General features: G+C 41.0%; 1 protein-coding gene across 1 annotated transcript; it reads right to left on the bottom strand.

Annotated features, from left to right (window-relative positions):
* Nucleotides 1–3316: 3316 nt before the first annotated feature.
* Nucleotides 3317–13821, bottom strand: LOC103718023 (uncharacterized). Its single transcript, XM_026808823.4, has 5 exons — nt 13536–13821; nt 12010–12071; nt 11617–11692; nt 11381–11536; nt 3317–3811 (listed from the first exon to the last, which is right to left on the bottom strand). The coding sequence occupies exons 1-5, from the start codon at nt 13819–13821 to the stop codon at nt 3720–3722; spliced, it is 672 nt and encodes a 223-aa protein (XP_026664624.3). The 3' UTR covers nt 3317–3719.
* Between the last annotated feature and the right edge of the window lie 2002 nt (nt 13822–15823).

Consider the following 15823-nt stretch of genomic DNA (forward strand, 5'->3'; position numbering starts at 1 on the left):
TGAGAGAAAGATTTAAATTAGTAATCGTAATTGTTGCTGCCAAAACTTTGCCAAACGCCGAAGCTGATCCGGCTGGGCAGGAGATGTGAAAAGATGAAGGAGAAGAGAGACCAGAGAGCTTGTGCCTTGTATGTGCACTTGGTCCATGAGCTTTTTTTTTTTATAGATGAAGGGTTCTAGTTCAATTGGAGTTGGACTCTTTAGAGTTCAAAATTAAGTAGAGAGCTATCTCTTGGCTTTCCTTATTTGGACCAACCTACAAATATGAGCTCTACTGAAATAAGATGCCTGATATGCTACGCATCAACTCTTGAATGATAGGTTTGATTTGGGCCAGATAACCACTCAATTAACTTGCCCAAGCTTTTAGGTGGACACGCGATCCAACTAAACCATCAATGAAACCATGCTTCTGCAACCACCCTTATTCTAGTATGTTTCACATTTAAATTGTGTTTCATATCTACATAACTGTTACATTTAAATTGTGTTTCATATCTACATAACTGTTATTAATATCTTACAAGATATGTCTCAATTACTTTCTTTATTATTGTGTTTATCACAAAAGAAAAACAACCTGCCCTAGCCATCGACCTTCTCAGATGAATGGACTATTAATCATATATAATTTAAAAAAAATTCCTTCGATTCCAAATTTTAGACCTTTGGGGGTATGATTAGCTTAATAGAAAATGATTTGGGCGAAGGTACGACTTGGAAACAAATTTGCTTTTTAAGATTTTGCATGAGCAGTTCCTACATACTATATTCTAGAGTGCAATTGGTAAGTAAAGGTTTTGGGGTTGGCACCAACAACTTGGGTTCAAGCCTCACCTTCACCATAATTTCAGCCAGGATTCATTCCTAATCCTCAAATTATTATATGTAAGAGAAATGAACCGGATAATCAAATTCTAAAAGCTCCCTTCTCTAAGGCACCAAAAGGAAACATGAAACCAGAACATCAGCTAGTATTCACAAGCAATAACTAAGAGGATTCCCAGTCTAGCTGAAAGCCTGAGCTGCAACCAAGGTTCAAATGGCTAGTGAGAAGAAATATTGACAAACCCAAATTCATTAAAGGGGCAGCAGGGATCAACAGATCTGCAATATTTTTGGCGAAAAAAGTTTTAAAAATCATAAAAATTGTGCCAATGAAGAATATCACCAGTGTTAATTGTATGCAAAAACCATAATATCGCTCCTGTTAAATGTATGCTTTGATCTACAAAACTAACCAACGTTCGCCATTTCAGCACCGAACCCATATTTGTACGCGGTACGGTACAAGAAGGCGACTTTGACCCCCTTATACATTGGTAATGCATATAATACAATGTTATACATCAAATTTGTAGCAGTGGACTTAAGAATTCCAAAAGAATTCATAATAAAATCTAGCTATATTCACAGGGGTTGCTATGCTCCAACAAGAATCATGAATCTCATGTCTTGGCCTTCATTATTTATGATGAATGCATGGATTGCTCCAAAACCATGATAAGAGATTAAGCAACGATTCATTTGTAAATCAAGAGATTCATAAAGAAAAAAAATACAAACTATCTAAAACAGAAACACCACAAATGATGGACAAATTAACAAATGCATTCTTCATATGGAATCTGAACTTTAAGAGACAACAGGTTGATTACAACTTTCATGTACAGTGCCAATATCATGATGAAGCACTCTTGAGACACCTAAATAATAGGAATTAATGCATTGACGGCGAAAATTTGAAGATTCTATTGTCCCACCGATGACTTAAAAACGATGCTAAAGTATTTAGCAAGTAGCCCCACAAAATTTATAAGGTCTATAACATAAAAGCAACTGTATTAACTGATTGCAAATAAATTAAGAAATCAAGTTGTGTCAAGGAATCAGAGCCATAAAACTTGAGGGGCGAGGAATGAGATCACTAAGAAGGCTAAGCTGTCAACAAGAACTCCAAGGTCTGCATCTTCATCTTCATACTACTAGATGAATAAATAACTATGGAAAGTAGACACCAGGTAAAAAGGTTTCAGCAAGTTCTCACAATCTCTACATACTAAAAAGAGAGTGGATATTGACTTGATGTTCAAAAGATGACATCCTCTTTTTTGATATCCTTTGGCATGCTGCAATGAAACACTAGCATTAGCTGATCAATAAGAAATCTGAACTTCTCATATGCTATACTATAGCTTTCTGTCTCAACAACACAAGAAAGCTAACCAACATCTGCAAGACTTTGCTTGACTTGCCTCTATCTCCATCGAATGTTATGTTAGTATAGAAAAATTAATAAATTATATATATATATATATTATTTTTGAGAGCAAGGTAGGGAAGTCCATCCAAATTTCTGCAATACATGAATAAAGTGATAGCAGTTAAAAAATAATTTATATAGATCATTTTGATTTTTTTTTTGGGTTGAGTTCAAGGAAGAAAAATACAAGTCATATATTTAAGTATTAACACTTGTGGTAGTTTACATCGATATTGTGGCACAAAGGCCGTGAGAGAAATATGGATAGTTCTAAAATCCCAGTTGATCAAAAATATTTTATTTATTAATCATGTGAATTTATAAACACCTTACCTAACCTTTGTTTCGGTGCACTTTTTCATATATGTTATTCTAAAAAGGGTGAGTTAGGGCAGTCAGTTTATACTAATTAAATTCATATAAATAAATTAATGCACAATAATTATGAGTTATAGACAGTTTTACAGGGGGAAAAAAATCTGGCATGGATCTTAACACTACTTCCTCCATATTTTCTTTAATCAATTTTACCTTTCTTCCAGCTCCATCCATGCCCATTTCAAATTACTTGCAGATTTTACACTTTCCCCCCTACATGCACCACAGGTGCCCCTCTCCTTATTCATGAAAAGAGGATGTATTTATGAAGGGAAAGCTAGTTAAAGATAACACTAATCACATATGGAGTAAGGCCCACAAATTTGCTGGAGAGAGAGAGAAAACCTAAACATTATATTATAACAGCCAAATGCCTTTGAATTGGTTAAACAGGGAAAAGTAGAACTTCAAAAATATATTTATCAGATGTGGTACAGAAATCAGGCACACGATCCAAATCCTTGAGCTCATGTCGCACCAACACAGGCAGCACCAACTTATCTCGGAAGTGGTTTAGATCACCATATATGAAAATTGGAGCATAAGATCGGACAGGGGATGTAGAAGCCCAGAACAGAAATCAAATTTCCAGTGTATCATGCAACAAGTATGATGCATTGGGAGCCATCGGATCTCATTCACAAGCATTTTACTCTGTCAGAAAACAGGCTGTGGTTGTCATATAAGGCAATGTATAACACTTACCTCATCAAAATGTAGTTTTTATCACACTAGCTTTCAATTTGGTTACACATATGACAGCAGCAAATCAAACAGAGGTCAAAGTCGGGGAAACCCTCAAAAGTGTCCCCAGGCAACTGCTTCATGCAATATCCACTAAGCAACATTACACGACAGCTATGAATAGAAATATAGAATAGCTGAGGATAGAATAGTTAACTCAAAAAAAGCTATGAATAGAATAGAACCCAAATGGAGAAAGGCATGAACCGTGCTTTATTTCTCTTTTGTCTCAACGGCCTTGAAGGGCATGGACAATCTCATGCATCAATTCTTTAGAATATAAGTTGAACCTTCTTATAGTATCAAAGCTTTTCTGCAGCAGGGAGGGTCCACATCAAGTTGTTTTATCATACTTCCCCATAGTATTTTCCCTGGCGTTCTGTAGAATAGTTCTGTCGGCTGTGATGAAGAAGCCAGCGATGGAAGCTGCCAAACAGAAAAGCACAAGTTACTATCTGCTCATGTGAAAACTTTATGATTTAGCAAGCATAGATGTGACAAGAAATCATTTTCCAAAAGAATAAATTTAAGCATATTAAGAAGGGAAAAAAAGGCTACTACTTTAACAGACCAAGAAACGTGCTCATGAAAATTCATTGATACCAACTATAAAGTTCTCAAACCAGGCTCAGATCAAATAATAATACTGTCAGTTGATACAGCACCCTAGATAAAAGTTTCCTGCTACTAGATGGCTGAGCATTTCACGACAGAAAGTCAGTTGCTTTAGATTTTGATCAAGAAACTACTTGCTCAACCTGTAGTACTTGTACTTCAATCTCCATAATTACGTCAAATCCGAATTAATTTGTTCACCCTGTGAGTCCAGAAGCACTTTATTTTCCCCAGATCTCTCCTACTGTAGCTGGAGTAAACAATTGCCATGTGTCACATCATGAAAAATCAACGACAGTTCAGTCCATAAACAAGTATTGATGCTTGATAAATCAAACACAAGTTTTACAGTGGCCAAAATTTCTTTGATAAATCAAGCAATGGGTGATTAATATTGTTTACTGCCCCACCAAAAGAAACAATGCACTTGCAGTTTGCATGCATGATACCTCTACAGATATCCACACAACAATTCTTGATAAATTTAAATAAGTTAGGACTTTCTTAATGCTATCATGTTAACACTTCAAGTGTCCTTCCACGGTGCCCCTTCTCCAGAAAAAGATCTATTAGTGATTGGACCATGAAATGGATAATTGAGTTCACCTCATACTGCACGCGATTAAGCATTCCTATCCGCCTCATAAACCTATTTATCGTCAAGGATTTAATGGTTCACTCCTCCCTCTTTGACCCGACGGCATGAAAAGCAAGAGACCTCCAATAACCGGGAAGTCCAGCAAGAGGATGCTCTTGAGAGAGAGGTAGAAAGATATTAAGCTACTAAACTACACCCTTTTTAGTTATAGGATATATTTGAATAGGAAAGACTAATTATCCAAGGGGGATGGACATGGACCTATGGAAGTGATTCTGACCAAGAAAAAGAGAACTTTTTTAAAGCACAGGAAAAGGGCTGGTAGGGAAGGTGTGATTGAGTGACCGCCTGTAGCTGACCTTGCCTCTCAGAAAGGAGTCTAGATCCTACTTTAGACAATCCCTCATTTTATTAAACAGCACCTAATTGTTAAAATGATCGATTTTTCAATCCTCCTTTCTTTTAAGATGATTATTTCTAAAACTTGAGAACTTATTGTGTGCAATAAATAGACTAACCCTGAGAGCATAAAGCCTAGATAAAGTCACAAAGAACTCAATGACATTAAGAAAGACATCGCAAGGAGTGTCATTATGAAACCCATAAACAAACTCTATAATATAAATCTGTTTATTGATGAATGCAAAGAATGAAGATATACAAATTGGAAAAGTAAATTATGTCACGTCATATACAGTAGGCTGCCATATATACTCCTACAGACCCACCCTCAAACTTAAGTTGGATATCACACCACGGTTTTATTTTGAAAACTAAAATTAAAAAACTGCCAAGAGAAAAACAAACTCTTAACTTCTTATACCCCAACCCAACCACTAGAGCAAACACCCTACCATAAAATCACACTAGGCATTTGCCAAGAGAAAAGTGAACATGCCATAAAGTAAATAATTGCAGAAGGGAGAAATGGGAATTTACAGAAAGTAGTGGGTAAGGTAATGAGTCCAAAGACAAGGAGAAAAGATGTTCAGGGCCTCAACCACTAATGAAAAGACAACCATCGTAAAAATCCAAAATAGCTGAGTAGTAGTACAAAAGCAAGCTAGGTCCTTAAACAAGCTGACATGGTAGCAAAGAAGCTATAAAGAGCATAGCCATTGACCACAGAAGTAGCATGCTTTAAGGTGCTTTGTTTTTTGATGAACGACTCAAAATCCAATAAACCTAAAAGATTATGACAGGTATATGTAAAAATATATATACTAACAGAGTTAGTCATGTAGCCCAGCGGTAACTGAGCTAGCAGATAAAGTCAATTGGCATAAAATCATTAAAACAAACCAACAAGGTGCAAGATATGGAGTCACAATGCAAGCATGAATATTGAAGGCACAAATCTGAAAGCAAGCAATACATGGGTAGACAAGCCACCAAAAGTTGCAAAACGTGGCAAGAGATGTCAAAAATCTCAACATGCTGACTATAAGAATAGAGAAGTCCAGGATTAAAACAAAGTTCTACGCAAGGTGAAAATTGCAAGTCTTGAAGCTATATGGAAATCGTGATAGGGGTACCGAAGATTGTTTACATAAAGAAAGCATACCTATTAATATATGATGAGGAACAAACAATAATACTTGAGTCCCAAATGATCAGCTGAGCATGTGTAGCAAAGTTATTTGTAAGATCACAAGTTTGGGCAGATCAGAGCAGTAGCAACTCTACAAAAGGAGAGTATTGGAAAAAATATTGGACACCTCGACCTCGAGTCAGACCTACCCTTCTTACCTCGGACATAAACCAAGGAGAACAACTTCGGCCCCAGCCGAACAGTTGACGACCCGAGGTGAGCTCCTCAGCCCTGGCCGAGGAGCTAACCAACCGAGGTGAGTGAAGTTGTATGGCTCGAACCAGCTTCCTCGCCACTTCGGGAGACTCTAGAGCCGAGTTGGACTCTTCGACCGCCTATTTCAGAATATAGGTCCCAGAGGCATGGGCCAAGGCTGAGGGGCCCTCCTTGGCCGAAGCGGACGGACCTGGATCCAATCGACCCAAGGCGCGAACCTTGGGAGATGGTTGGCGTGGAGGTGTGGTGGCAGCACAGGATTGGGCGAGGACGACCCCCTCCGAAAAGGCCAACCTGATCAACTGAACAACCTCGACCTCTGCGAGCTCTATAATCTCCCCCTGAGGTACAGGCATCTCTAGAGGGACCGTAGGCACCGAAGCTTCGGAAGTGGCCTCGGCAGGAGCTTCAGTAGCAGGAGCCTAGGACTCCCCCCTCGACTTTTTTTCTTTAAGAGGCGTCACCCTCGACGGCCGTGACCGACCTCTTCTTCATCTTTCTCCTCTCACGAATCAGTGCAAGATTGATATTCATGGTGGCAAGAGCTGCAAAACTGAGGATGAAGTTAGTTAATGACACTGAGGTGCAAAAATAGAAAAAATTCAGGAGAAACTCACTCTGAGGGTCAGCTGGACTCGGGCCGACTTTAATCAAAGTCTCCTCAGACAGCAACTCCCGCAGAGTAGGAATCTCGGACCGAGACTGGAGAAGCTTGTCCAAGGCTCTTTGATCATCATCAAACAACCTCAGGGGCCAATTCAAACTGCTCCAAGGTATCCTCCACTCGGTCTCAAACCTCCATGGCTGCTCGAGGTGGATAAAGAAAAACCTCCCGGTCCATCCGTGGATGGAAGAGGGAGTACCTCGGAGCAGCTCGCAGTGTTTTCGAGGAAAGAAATACCACTAGTTATTTCGATGATGCCTCATCAAGGTGAAGCATCCCCAAAAGAGGGGGATCGAGGCTTGGATACCCTAGAGAAGACAAAGAGAAAGGAAACCAACAAAAATCCGCCAGGAGTTCGACACCCGCTGGGTTGGGATGAGGTCGTAAGACCTCATTAGTTGCACAAAAAAGGGATGGAGAGGAAGGCTTAACCCGACCTGTAGAGTTTCCTCATACAATTCGAGCCGAGGAGGATATGGATTCAACACCCGGTCACCTAGACCAGCAAGCTCAAAAGTGAACTCGAGGAGCACAAGATGTGCTCGGATGAGGTCCATTTTCTCCTGCATAAGGACTCAGCCTCACGCAGAGGCAACGACTGCCGACTTCGAGAAGAGCGGTCAGACGGTTGACCTTCAAAGCATTGACCTCAACCCTGCTCATGGTGGCAAGAAGAAGATGAAAGAAAAGATCGAGAAAAAAGTCAAGGACGAGACACATAAGACAGAGAAAGAGCAAGAAGAAGGGGCAAGCAGCTAAAGAAGCGAATACCCACCGAAAATGGAGGAGCATGGGGATGCTAAAGCCGGAGACGAAGGATTTTGTCGCAGCACCACCTAAGAGCATGGACGCTTGAGCACACGGACGGCGCAACAGATAAAACAAGAAGTATAAACTAAGAGGGGATGCCCTTATATAAAGGTACAGACGGCCCTGATCAAAGCGCCAATTCGGCTACTCAGGCAGATCACGTCATATGTCAGCTCGGGGTATGGCACAAGCGATCCGCCGGATCGCTGCTTTAATAACGCCTCGAGAAAAACCCTGCAATGATGACACCTTAAGACAACTTGGATATGGCGATGCTCTGAGAAGACTAATCGACACATTTAATGCCCCAGATAAAAGCGCGACCCTCAATCGAGGTGATGACATGACTTCCATCATCCGAACTAAGATACAGCTTGGCCTCAAAAGTGGAGGAGAAAGTGTTGGAGAAAATATTGGATACCTCGACCTTGGGCCAAACCTACCCCTTTTACCTCGGACATAAACCAAAAAGAACAACTCCGGCCCCAGTCGAGCAGCTGACCACCTGAGGTGAGCGACCTCAGCCCCAGCCGAGGAGCTGATTAACCGAGGCGAGTAACCTTGGTTCCGACCGAGGAGCCATCAGCCAAGGAGAACAATCAACATGTGTCGACAAGGACTGACAGTCCCAACAACCGACAACCCTGGCAGTCCACAGTCGTGGTAGCACCATGGCCTGCACCCCACTAGCGTTGCTCGCCACCCACACAGACTGACACCCACACCTCGATCGTACTACCAGTCATTATCTGGCCATAATTGCATGCCACATCAGGCCAAATAACGATAAAATGGGTTTTCCTATATAAAGGGAGAGCTTGGGGGGACCTGAGGTACACAGGCAATATTATTCTTAGAGAAGATACTCTGCTGAAATTCTCTTCCTTTCACACTGTTGTCTTTCTATTTTGACTTAGGCATCGGAGGGTTCTCTGCCAAAAAGTCTCCAACAAGCGGACTTTTTGCATACCATATCCAGAGGAGATCCACCCCCTACACCTCGGCCAACCTACTCAACTCGTTTCTAGCCGACTGCAGGGTCACCTGAGACCTCAGCCCAGAATCAATGGCAGCTAGAGGGTGGCAAAATATGACCCGACCCGCCAACTCGACTTGTGTTCGACTCGCCATAAACAGGTTCGGATTTAGCCTAAACAGATTCGAGTCGTAAAGAGATTGACCTATTTAACCTGTTTGTTAATTGAGTCAGATACATATTTTAGATGTCTGACCTGTTTAAACCGTTTAATATATGGATCCGGTTGGATCAGACAGGGCCGGCCCAAGCCTCGGCCCAAAGGAAAGCGATGCTTAGCCTTAGCTGCTCCAGCGTGATTAATGAGATGGACGGAACCCTCCTTATCTCTCTCTCCATCGAACCCTCTAGGCCTTCATGGCTCTCTCTCTCCGTCGAACCCTCCTGGCCTCCCACCTCTCCCTCTCCTATCGAAAGAAATTCTGAGTCCCGACCCCCACCTCTCTTTCTTGCTAGAACGGTAGAACCCCAACCCCCCACCTCTTTCTTGTTGTGGACGGCACTGTGGGTGGTGGTCGAACGGGCGAGTGGAGGAGTGAGGGCGGCGAGCGACTCGGATAAGGCGGTGGAGCGTCCGATCGAAAACGCGAGGTGGCATTAGATCCGAGCGGTGAAGCGGCAGAAGCAGCGGCGCTCGACGGAGGCAGCTCGGTGCAGCGCTGCAACAGCGGCACAGCGGCGATAGCAGCAGATCTCGAGGCGGTGGTTCGATCGGTGAAGCTCCGGCGGCGACGCGGCAAGGCGGAGGCCGCGAGCGGTGCAGGGTGGCGGCTCGGGCGCAGCTGCGGCGAGGAAGGCCGATCGAGGAAGATGAGCAACGGTGGCACAACGGCGGTCGTGACAGATCTCGAGGCAATGGTTCGACCGGTGAAGCTCTGGTGGCGGCGCGGCAAGGCGGAGGCCGCGGGCGGTGCGAGTTGGCGGCTCGGGCGCAGCTGTGGCGAGGGAGGCCGATCGGGGAAGATGAGCATGTAAATTTTTTTTTCCTTTACCCTCCCACCTCTCTCTCTCTCTCGAGTCTTTTCCCCTCCCATTCCTCCGCCCTTTCCTTTTCTTAAACGGGTCGTGTCAGGTGACCTATTTATTAAACAGATCGGGTTCAGGTTGTAATTCCTGACCTGTTTAATAAACAGATCAGGTTTAGGTTTATAATTTTCTGACCCGACCTGGATCTGACCCGACCTGTTTATGTCTGACCCGATCTGATTGCCACCCCTAATGGCAACAGAGAGTAATATATCAAGTGAAAAGGTTGACACAAGGAGATTCAATGATGCATGTAGAAAAAACTACCTTGAGCAACAAATGTTGAAAAGGTTAAGAAAAGAAATAAGATAGAGATGCCTTTCAAATGTTGGAGGAATAACACAAAACGGTCAAAAAAACTGGTTGAAATCAGAACGACAAGATAAGTCATCTAAGCTTTGAAGTTAAAGAGTAGATTGACTTGGTAAATATCACAAACACTTAGTGCATAAAATGTTATAACGATGTTTAACATCAAAAACCACACATAGTACTGATGTAAACACCATAATCTTCAACTTAAGGAAGCTAAAAGAAAAAACAAATTTAATGAAGACCTATAGAGCAAAGACCCAAAATTTGGATCTTTATTTAGAGATTATGGGCACTGATAATTTTATTTCTCTTTAACTTATTATTTAGGATGAATATATATATATATATATTTGTGTGTATGTGCGTATGTATGTACGTTTATGTACATGTATATGTATGTATATGCTAGTATCAAACAAAACTTTTTTATGTTAGCTAATACTAGTATAGAAATAGTACAAACTAAAGTTTAATCATGTAAACCAGATTTTTTATCCTAATAGTTTAATCATGTAAACCAGGCGTTTTGTCCTAATAGGCATTTGCATATGATTTTAGACATTCCAGCTTATACTTGTTTAAAATAAAAAAAATAATTGCATCAAATTTTGTTAAATATTATTTCATTTTTTTAAATGCCTTATTTCCTATGCAGGAGAGGCAGATTTAATTTTCTTATAGTCTACTTTCTATAGACTATATTTACTTTTCTTATGATTTACTTTATATAGACTCTCCTAGGATCACAATTTTTCCAAAAGAATATTTGATCTGTCATATAAGTAACTCCACCATCAAATTAAACTGGTAGCACCAGCCCGATAAATAGTGAAGTGAATCATCCTAAACATTTGGATCCCACAAATCTATAGCAAAAAACAAACACAATCATGAAGCAGTTCACATCATAAATTGTTCTGCAGTTGAAACTTTATATCACTTACCATACTTCCTAAAACCTTGCATCATGTAAGAGATATTCACAGGAATGTTGTATTCTTATTATGTGATGCACTTATTCGAATGTATTAGTTAAAACAACCACATAAAACATCACCACTACCACTTCCTCCACATCACATAGTAAAACATAGATTCATATTAAGTTGCAGCATTTGTATTACATCGGCCCTTGACGCAATGGTAAGGTTGCTCCATCATGGCCTGGGTATCATGAGTTTGAAACACGAAAATAGCCTCTTTGCATCCAAAGGTAAAGTTGTGTACATCTGACCCTTCACGGACCCCGCAATGGGAGAAGCCTTGAGCACTAGGATGCCCTTTTTTATTTGCATTACAGTTTTATGTTAAAATAAAGATTAAACCACCAGCAAAAATAAGTTTCCTCATTGCATAGTACCTGCTGATATGATGAGCGCTTGTGCAGTATGATTGAGGTTAGCTTTAGCCCAAGGAATGACACGGCAGCCAATCAACTGCAAAATGTAAATGAATTAGGAAACTGAAAGGAGAGGGAAAGAAACAATAAATTTTGGATCAAATGAAATCTTTTTTAACAGTAACAATGTTAATGTAATAAAGAACTTGAATGGCTCAAGTAAATTCTCTCTCACTATATAGATTTTTTTTTAATGATGACAAATGGAAAGAACATCCTCTAAAAATAAATACTACATAACTTATGCAAAGATTGCAACTTTATAATACAATTCAATATCCACAAATAACTAGAAATAGAAGGAAAAGGTTCAAAATACTGAAGAAATAAAATGAAATGGAATAGAAAACACACCGTTGGCACTGCAGCAACAGCACCAGATATTACAGCTGTTTTAAATGCAGCCTGAACTGCTTCTGCATACAAGAATCACAAAAATAAACAAAAAAAAAGTAAATTAGTAAGTAGCAATCTGTATGGTGCAAGAAGAATTAGCATTAAGAATTACTATGCATCGTATAAGTAATATAAAGGATGCCCTTCTTGTAATACTCAAACATTTAAAATTATTATAAAGCAATAGATTGAAGAAATGTCATTATAATCAAGAAAGAAAAAAAGGAAAAAGGTATTTTGCAGAAGTCAAGAAATCCACAGGGATAAATACCCAGTGAAGTATAAACCCAAACAGAACAAAGAATCCATGATGAAGCAGGAGAGATGTCAACAACAACAAAAGTAAGTAAAAGCATTGGTGTCTGAATTCAGGAAACAACAGTATAAAGGACCCTTTCATTTAAGAAAGGCAGCAATCTTCATCACATCCATAAAATTAAATCCTTAGGAGCACAATCAGGGAGCAGGGGCACAAGTAATTGATTAAGATTTACAATAGTCTAACTGATAGTACAAAATTATTTTGATTATACATAGAACCCTGGTTTCCTCCCACAAAAAAGGAACATTGTACAAAATAAATAAGAAGGTATTCATAACAGAATTTGACATGAAAACTGTGTATGCGAGAATCAGAACATAGACAAAGAGAATACTATATTGTGGCAAAACTAGATTGCGGAACTAGAATGCCATTAACAGGAAATTTCTTCAAATAATATTTTTTTGAAAGTTTCATCAATGAAATAAACTCCATACAAAATTTCATTAGCAATCCATCATCACCATATGAGCATGGCAGCCAGCGAAAAAGATTAAATCCCGGCTTCTTTTGTGCAGTTGGATAGAAAAGGATTTACTAGATTTAAGATGAAAGCTTGCTGGCGGTGTCAAAAGCCTAATTTGCTGGTCTAATCTGTATGGAATTTAGCAGGTGTATTACTAATCATTTGGTTACCCTAAAAATTTCTTGCTGTTTGATCGTCTCAAATTAACAGAACATATTTAGGAAAAAAATAAAGCATAACATGAAGTAGGATTACAGAAGCAATGGGTTCTATCAGTCATATAACCTAGCACAGTACAGTTGACAAGGAAAAAACAAATATATATATATATATATATATATATAAGGGGTTTGCTATTAACAAGGAAAGAGTTTATGGATTTTTCCAAGCAAAACAAATCAGAGCAAGAAGATCCAATTTCAAACATCAATTTATAAACAGAATTAATTTAAACATTTCTTTTCTTTTCAGACATCACACCTTCGATAATCTAAGAGTATGTTCTAAATTTAAAGTAATCAGAACAGAAGATTGCATCAGTTCTGGGATCAAAATTTTGACGGAATCAAGCATGGATTCTTCAATTGAGACCCGTATTTCTCCTACCAAATCCAAAATTTAGTCAGAGGGAAGAAGGCAAATGACATCTGCTCGTTAAGGGGTAAAAAAGAACAAGGAAATTTGGAAAAGTTGTACCTCGGACAGAGTTCTCGGACTGTTCATTTGGCGATGCGACCACGAAAGATCTCTTCTTGTTCGCCCAGGCGTCTCCCATCTCGGAAGGGATTCCCATCTCTCTATTGGAGGAAGAGAGAGGAAGCCAACTCCAGCTTCTTTTCCCTTCCGTGAGACCGGTAAAAATAGCGTGCGAGCCTTCTACGGATATGAATGAGAGCATTCCTGCCGTCAAGTTTCGTAATAGAGCAAGCCCACCGCGGCACATCGATCGCAAATTATGTAGCCGCCACTTAATCCCGGTCATTGCGCTAAACATGGATGGTCACGATTGGCTAGCACCGGCATGATGGCCTAACCGGACGTTGAGATTAGTGCAATTGACGAGATTGTCTGGAGGCATGGAACACCAGTCCCTCATCCCATGGGACATGCCATGACAGCTCTAAGTAGAGCTCTTTTCTGGTACCCTGCTATGGCCTTGTAACAATTTTTTTTTTTTTAAGTGCACAAGAGAATAAGATTTTTGAGAAATATGAGGGGAATATTGTTGGAAAAATATTGCTAATAATATAAAATAGAAATAAAATAATTAATTGTAAAATGTTAAAAGCTGCCCTATTTGACTGGGTTCATTTGGAAGTGCAGAAATGAAGGAATCTTGCAAGGTTTGGTCTCTTCGCCCAAAGAAGTGGTAAGAAAAACTCAGAGATCTTATTTCGAACCAGCAGATATCCACCTTCGGTACCTCTTCTATGTATTAGAGTAATCTTAATAGGGAGTCTTCCAATATTAGTTACTTGCAAGATATATCGTGTCGGTCCGAACCAGACGGTATGAAGTGTACCGTATTGTATCTGTTCGGTATTGGTATCCGGTACGGATGGCGTATTGATACTCGGTGTCCGTAATGGAGGACAAAATGGCAAATTTGAACCACAATACTCGGTACGCCAAAAAACTCCGTACCGTATCGTACCGACACTATACTAGTGTGGAACCAGTACGGAGTTTCGTACTAAGACGGCAAACTTTGGTTACTTTGTTATCCCCTCTCTTGGGTGCATTGATGGTGAATTTTGATAATTCAGTGAGAGGACATGAAGCTGGTGCCGGATATCATTCCTCTTGATGGTCTTGGTCACCTCATTCATGCATGTTGTCGCAAGCTGCCTAAATGCTCGGTTCCGTTTGCCGAGCTAACTGCTGCTTGGGAAGGTTTATGCTTAGCCCTCCTTGAATGCAAAGCCAGCCAAGTTTGGATGAAGGGGGACCCTATGTCGTGGAGTTGGGATTTGAATGCCTGTTGCTGTATAGCCAATAAAAATCTGCCACATAGTTTATAGTGCGTAAATTTGTTGAGAAGTCGTTTTAGCATAAACTTGGATGCTTGATTGAGGTGTTCTTTGAATAAACCCATTGAGACATCCCGAGATAATAGAAGTTAGAGGTGACAAGTAGAGTCAGAAAAGATGAGACCATGCTTCGACTAAGAAGCCCCCCTAATGTCACGCCCCCGCCTACGCGGGGCATGTGAGGCACCCAATGCCACCCACATGGGGGCCCCATGAGGAGGGAACACGGGGCTCCCCTGTCAGATATTGTCTGGTTCCGGGGCTTCACGCAAGCGTCCTTCACCCCTCCCCGATTTTGTTTTCCACCCAAAACGCGTCTGCAGGATTTGGAGATACCCGCCTCATATGCCCAGGCTTTGGAATGAGTTTTTATGATGTGGGACTATTGGGCCTCACATCCTTCCCACCACCGGACAAGAGTCGTTCTCGGCTCTGATACCAAAATGTCACGCCCCCGCCTCCGCGGGGCATGTGCGGCACCCAGTGCCCACGTGGGGGCCACATGAGAGGGAAAACACAGGGCTTCCCTGCTAGATATTGTCCGGTTCCAGGGCTTCACGCAAGCATCTTTCATCCCTTCCCAGTTTTGTTTTCCACCCAAAACACGTCTACAGGATTTGAAAACACCCGCCTCATGTGCCCATGCTCTGGAACGAGTCTTTCCAATGTGAAATTATTGGGCCTCACACCTGATACCAAATATTACGCCACGAGGCACGTGAGGCACCCAGTGCTCACGTGGGAGCCACATGAGGGGAGAAACACGGGGCTCCCTTGCCAGATATTGTCCGGTTCCAAGGCTTCACGCAAGCGTTCTTCGCCCCTCTCCGGTTTTGTTTTTCTCCCAAAACGTATCTACATGATATGGAGACACCCGTCTCATATGCCCAGACTCTGTAACGAATCTTTCCGATGTGGAACTATTGGGCCTCACACCCTTCCCACCATCGTACA

Source organism: Phoenix dactylifera, chromosome 5 (genome assembly GCF_051530095.1).
Source record: "Phoenix dactylifera cultivar Ajwa chromosome 5, Ajwa_hap1_PhDact_Kaust_v1.1, whole genome shotgun sequence".
In the NCBI taxonomy this organism is placed as follows: Eukaryota; Viridiplantae; Streptophyta; class Magnoliopsida; order Arecales; family Arecaceae; genus Phoenix; species Phoenix dactylifera.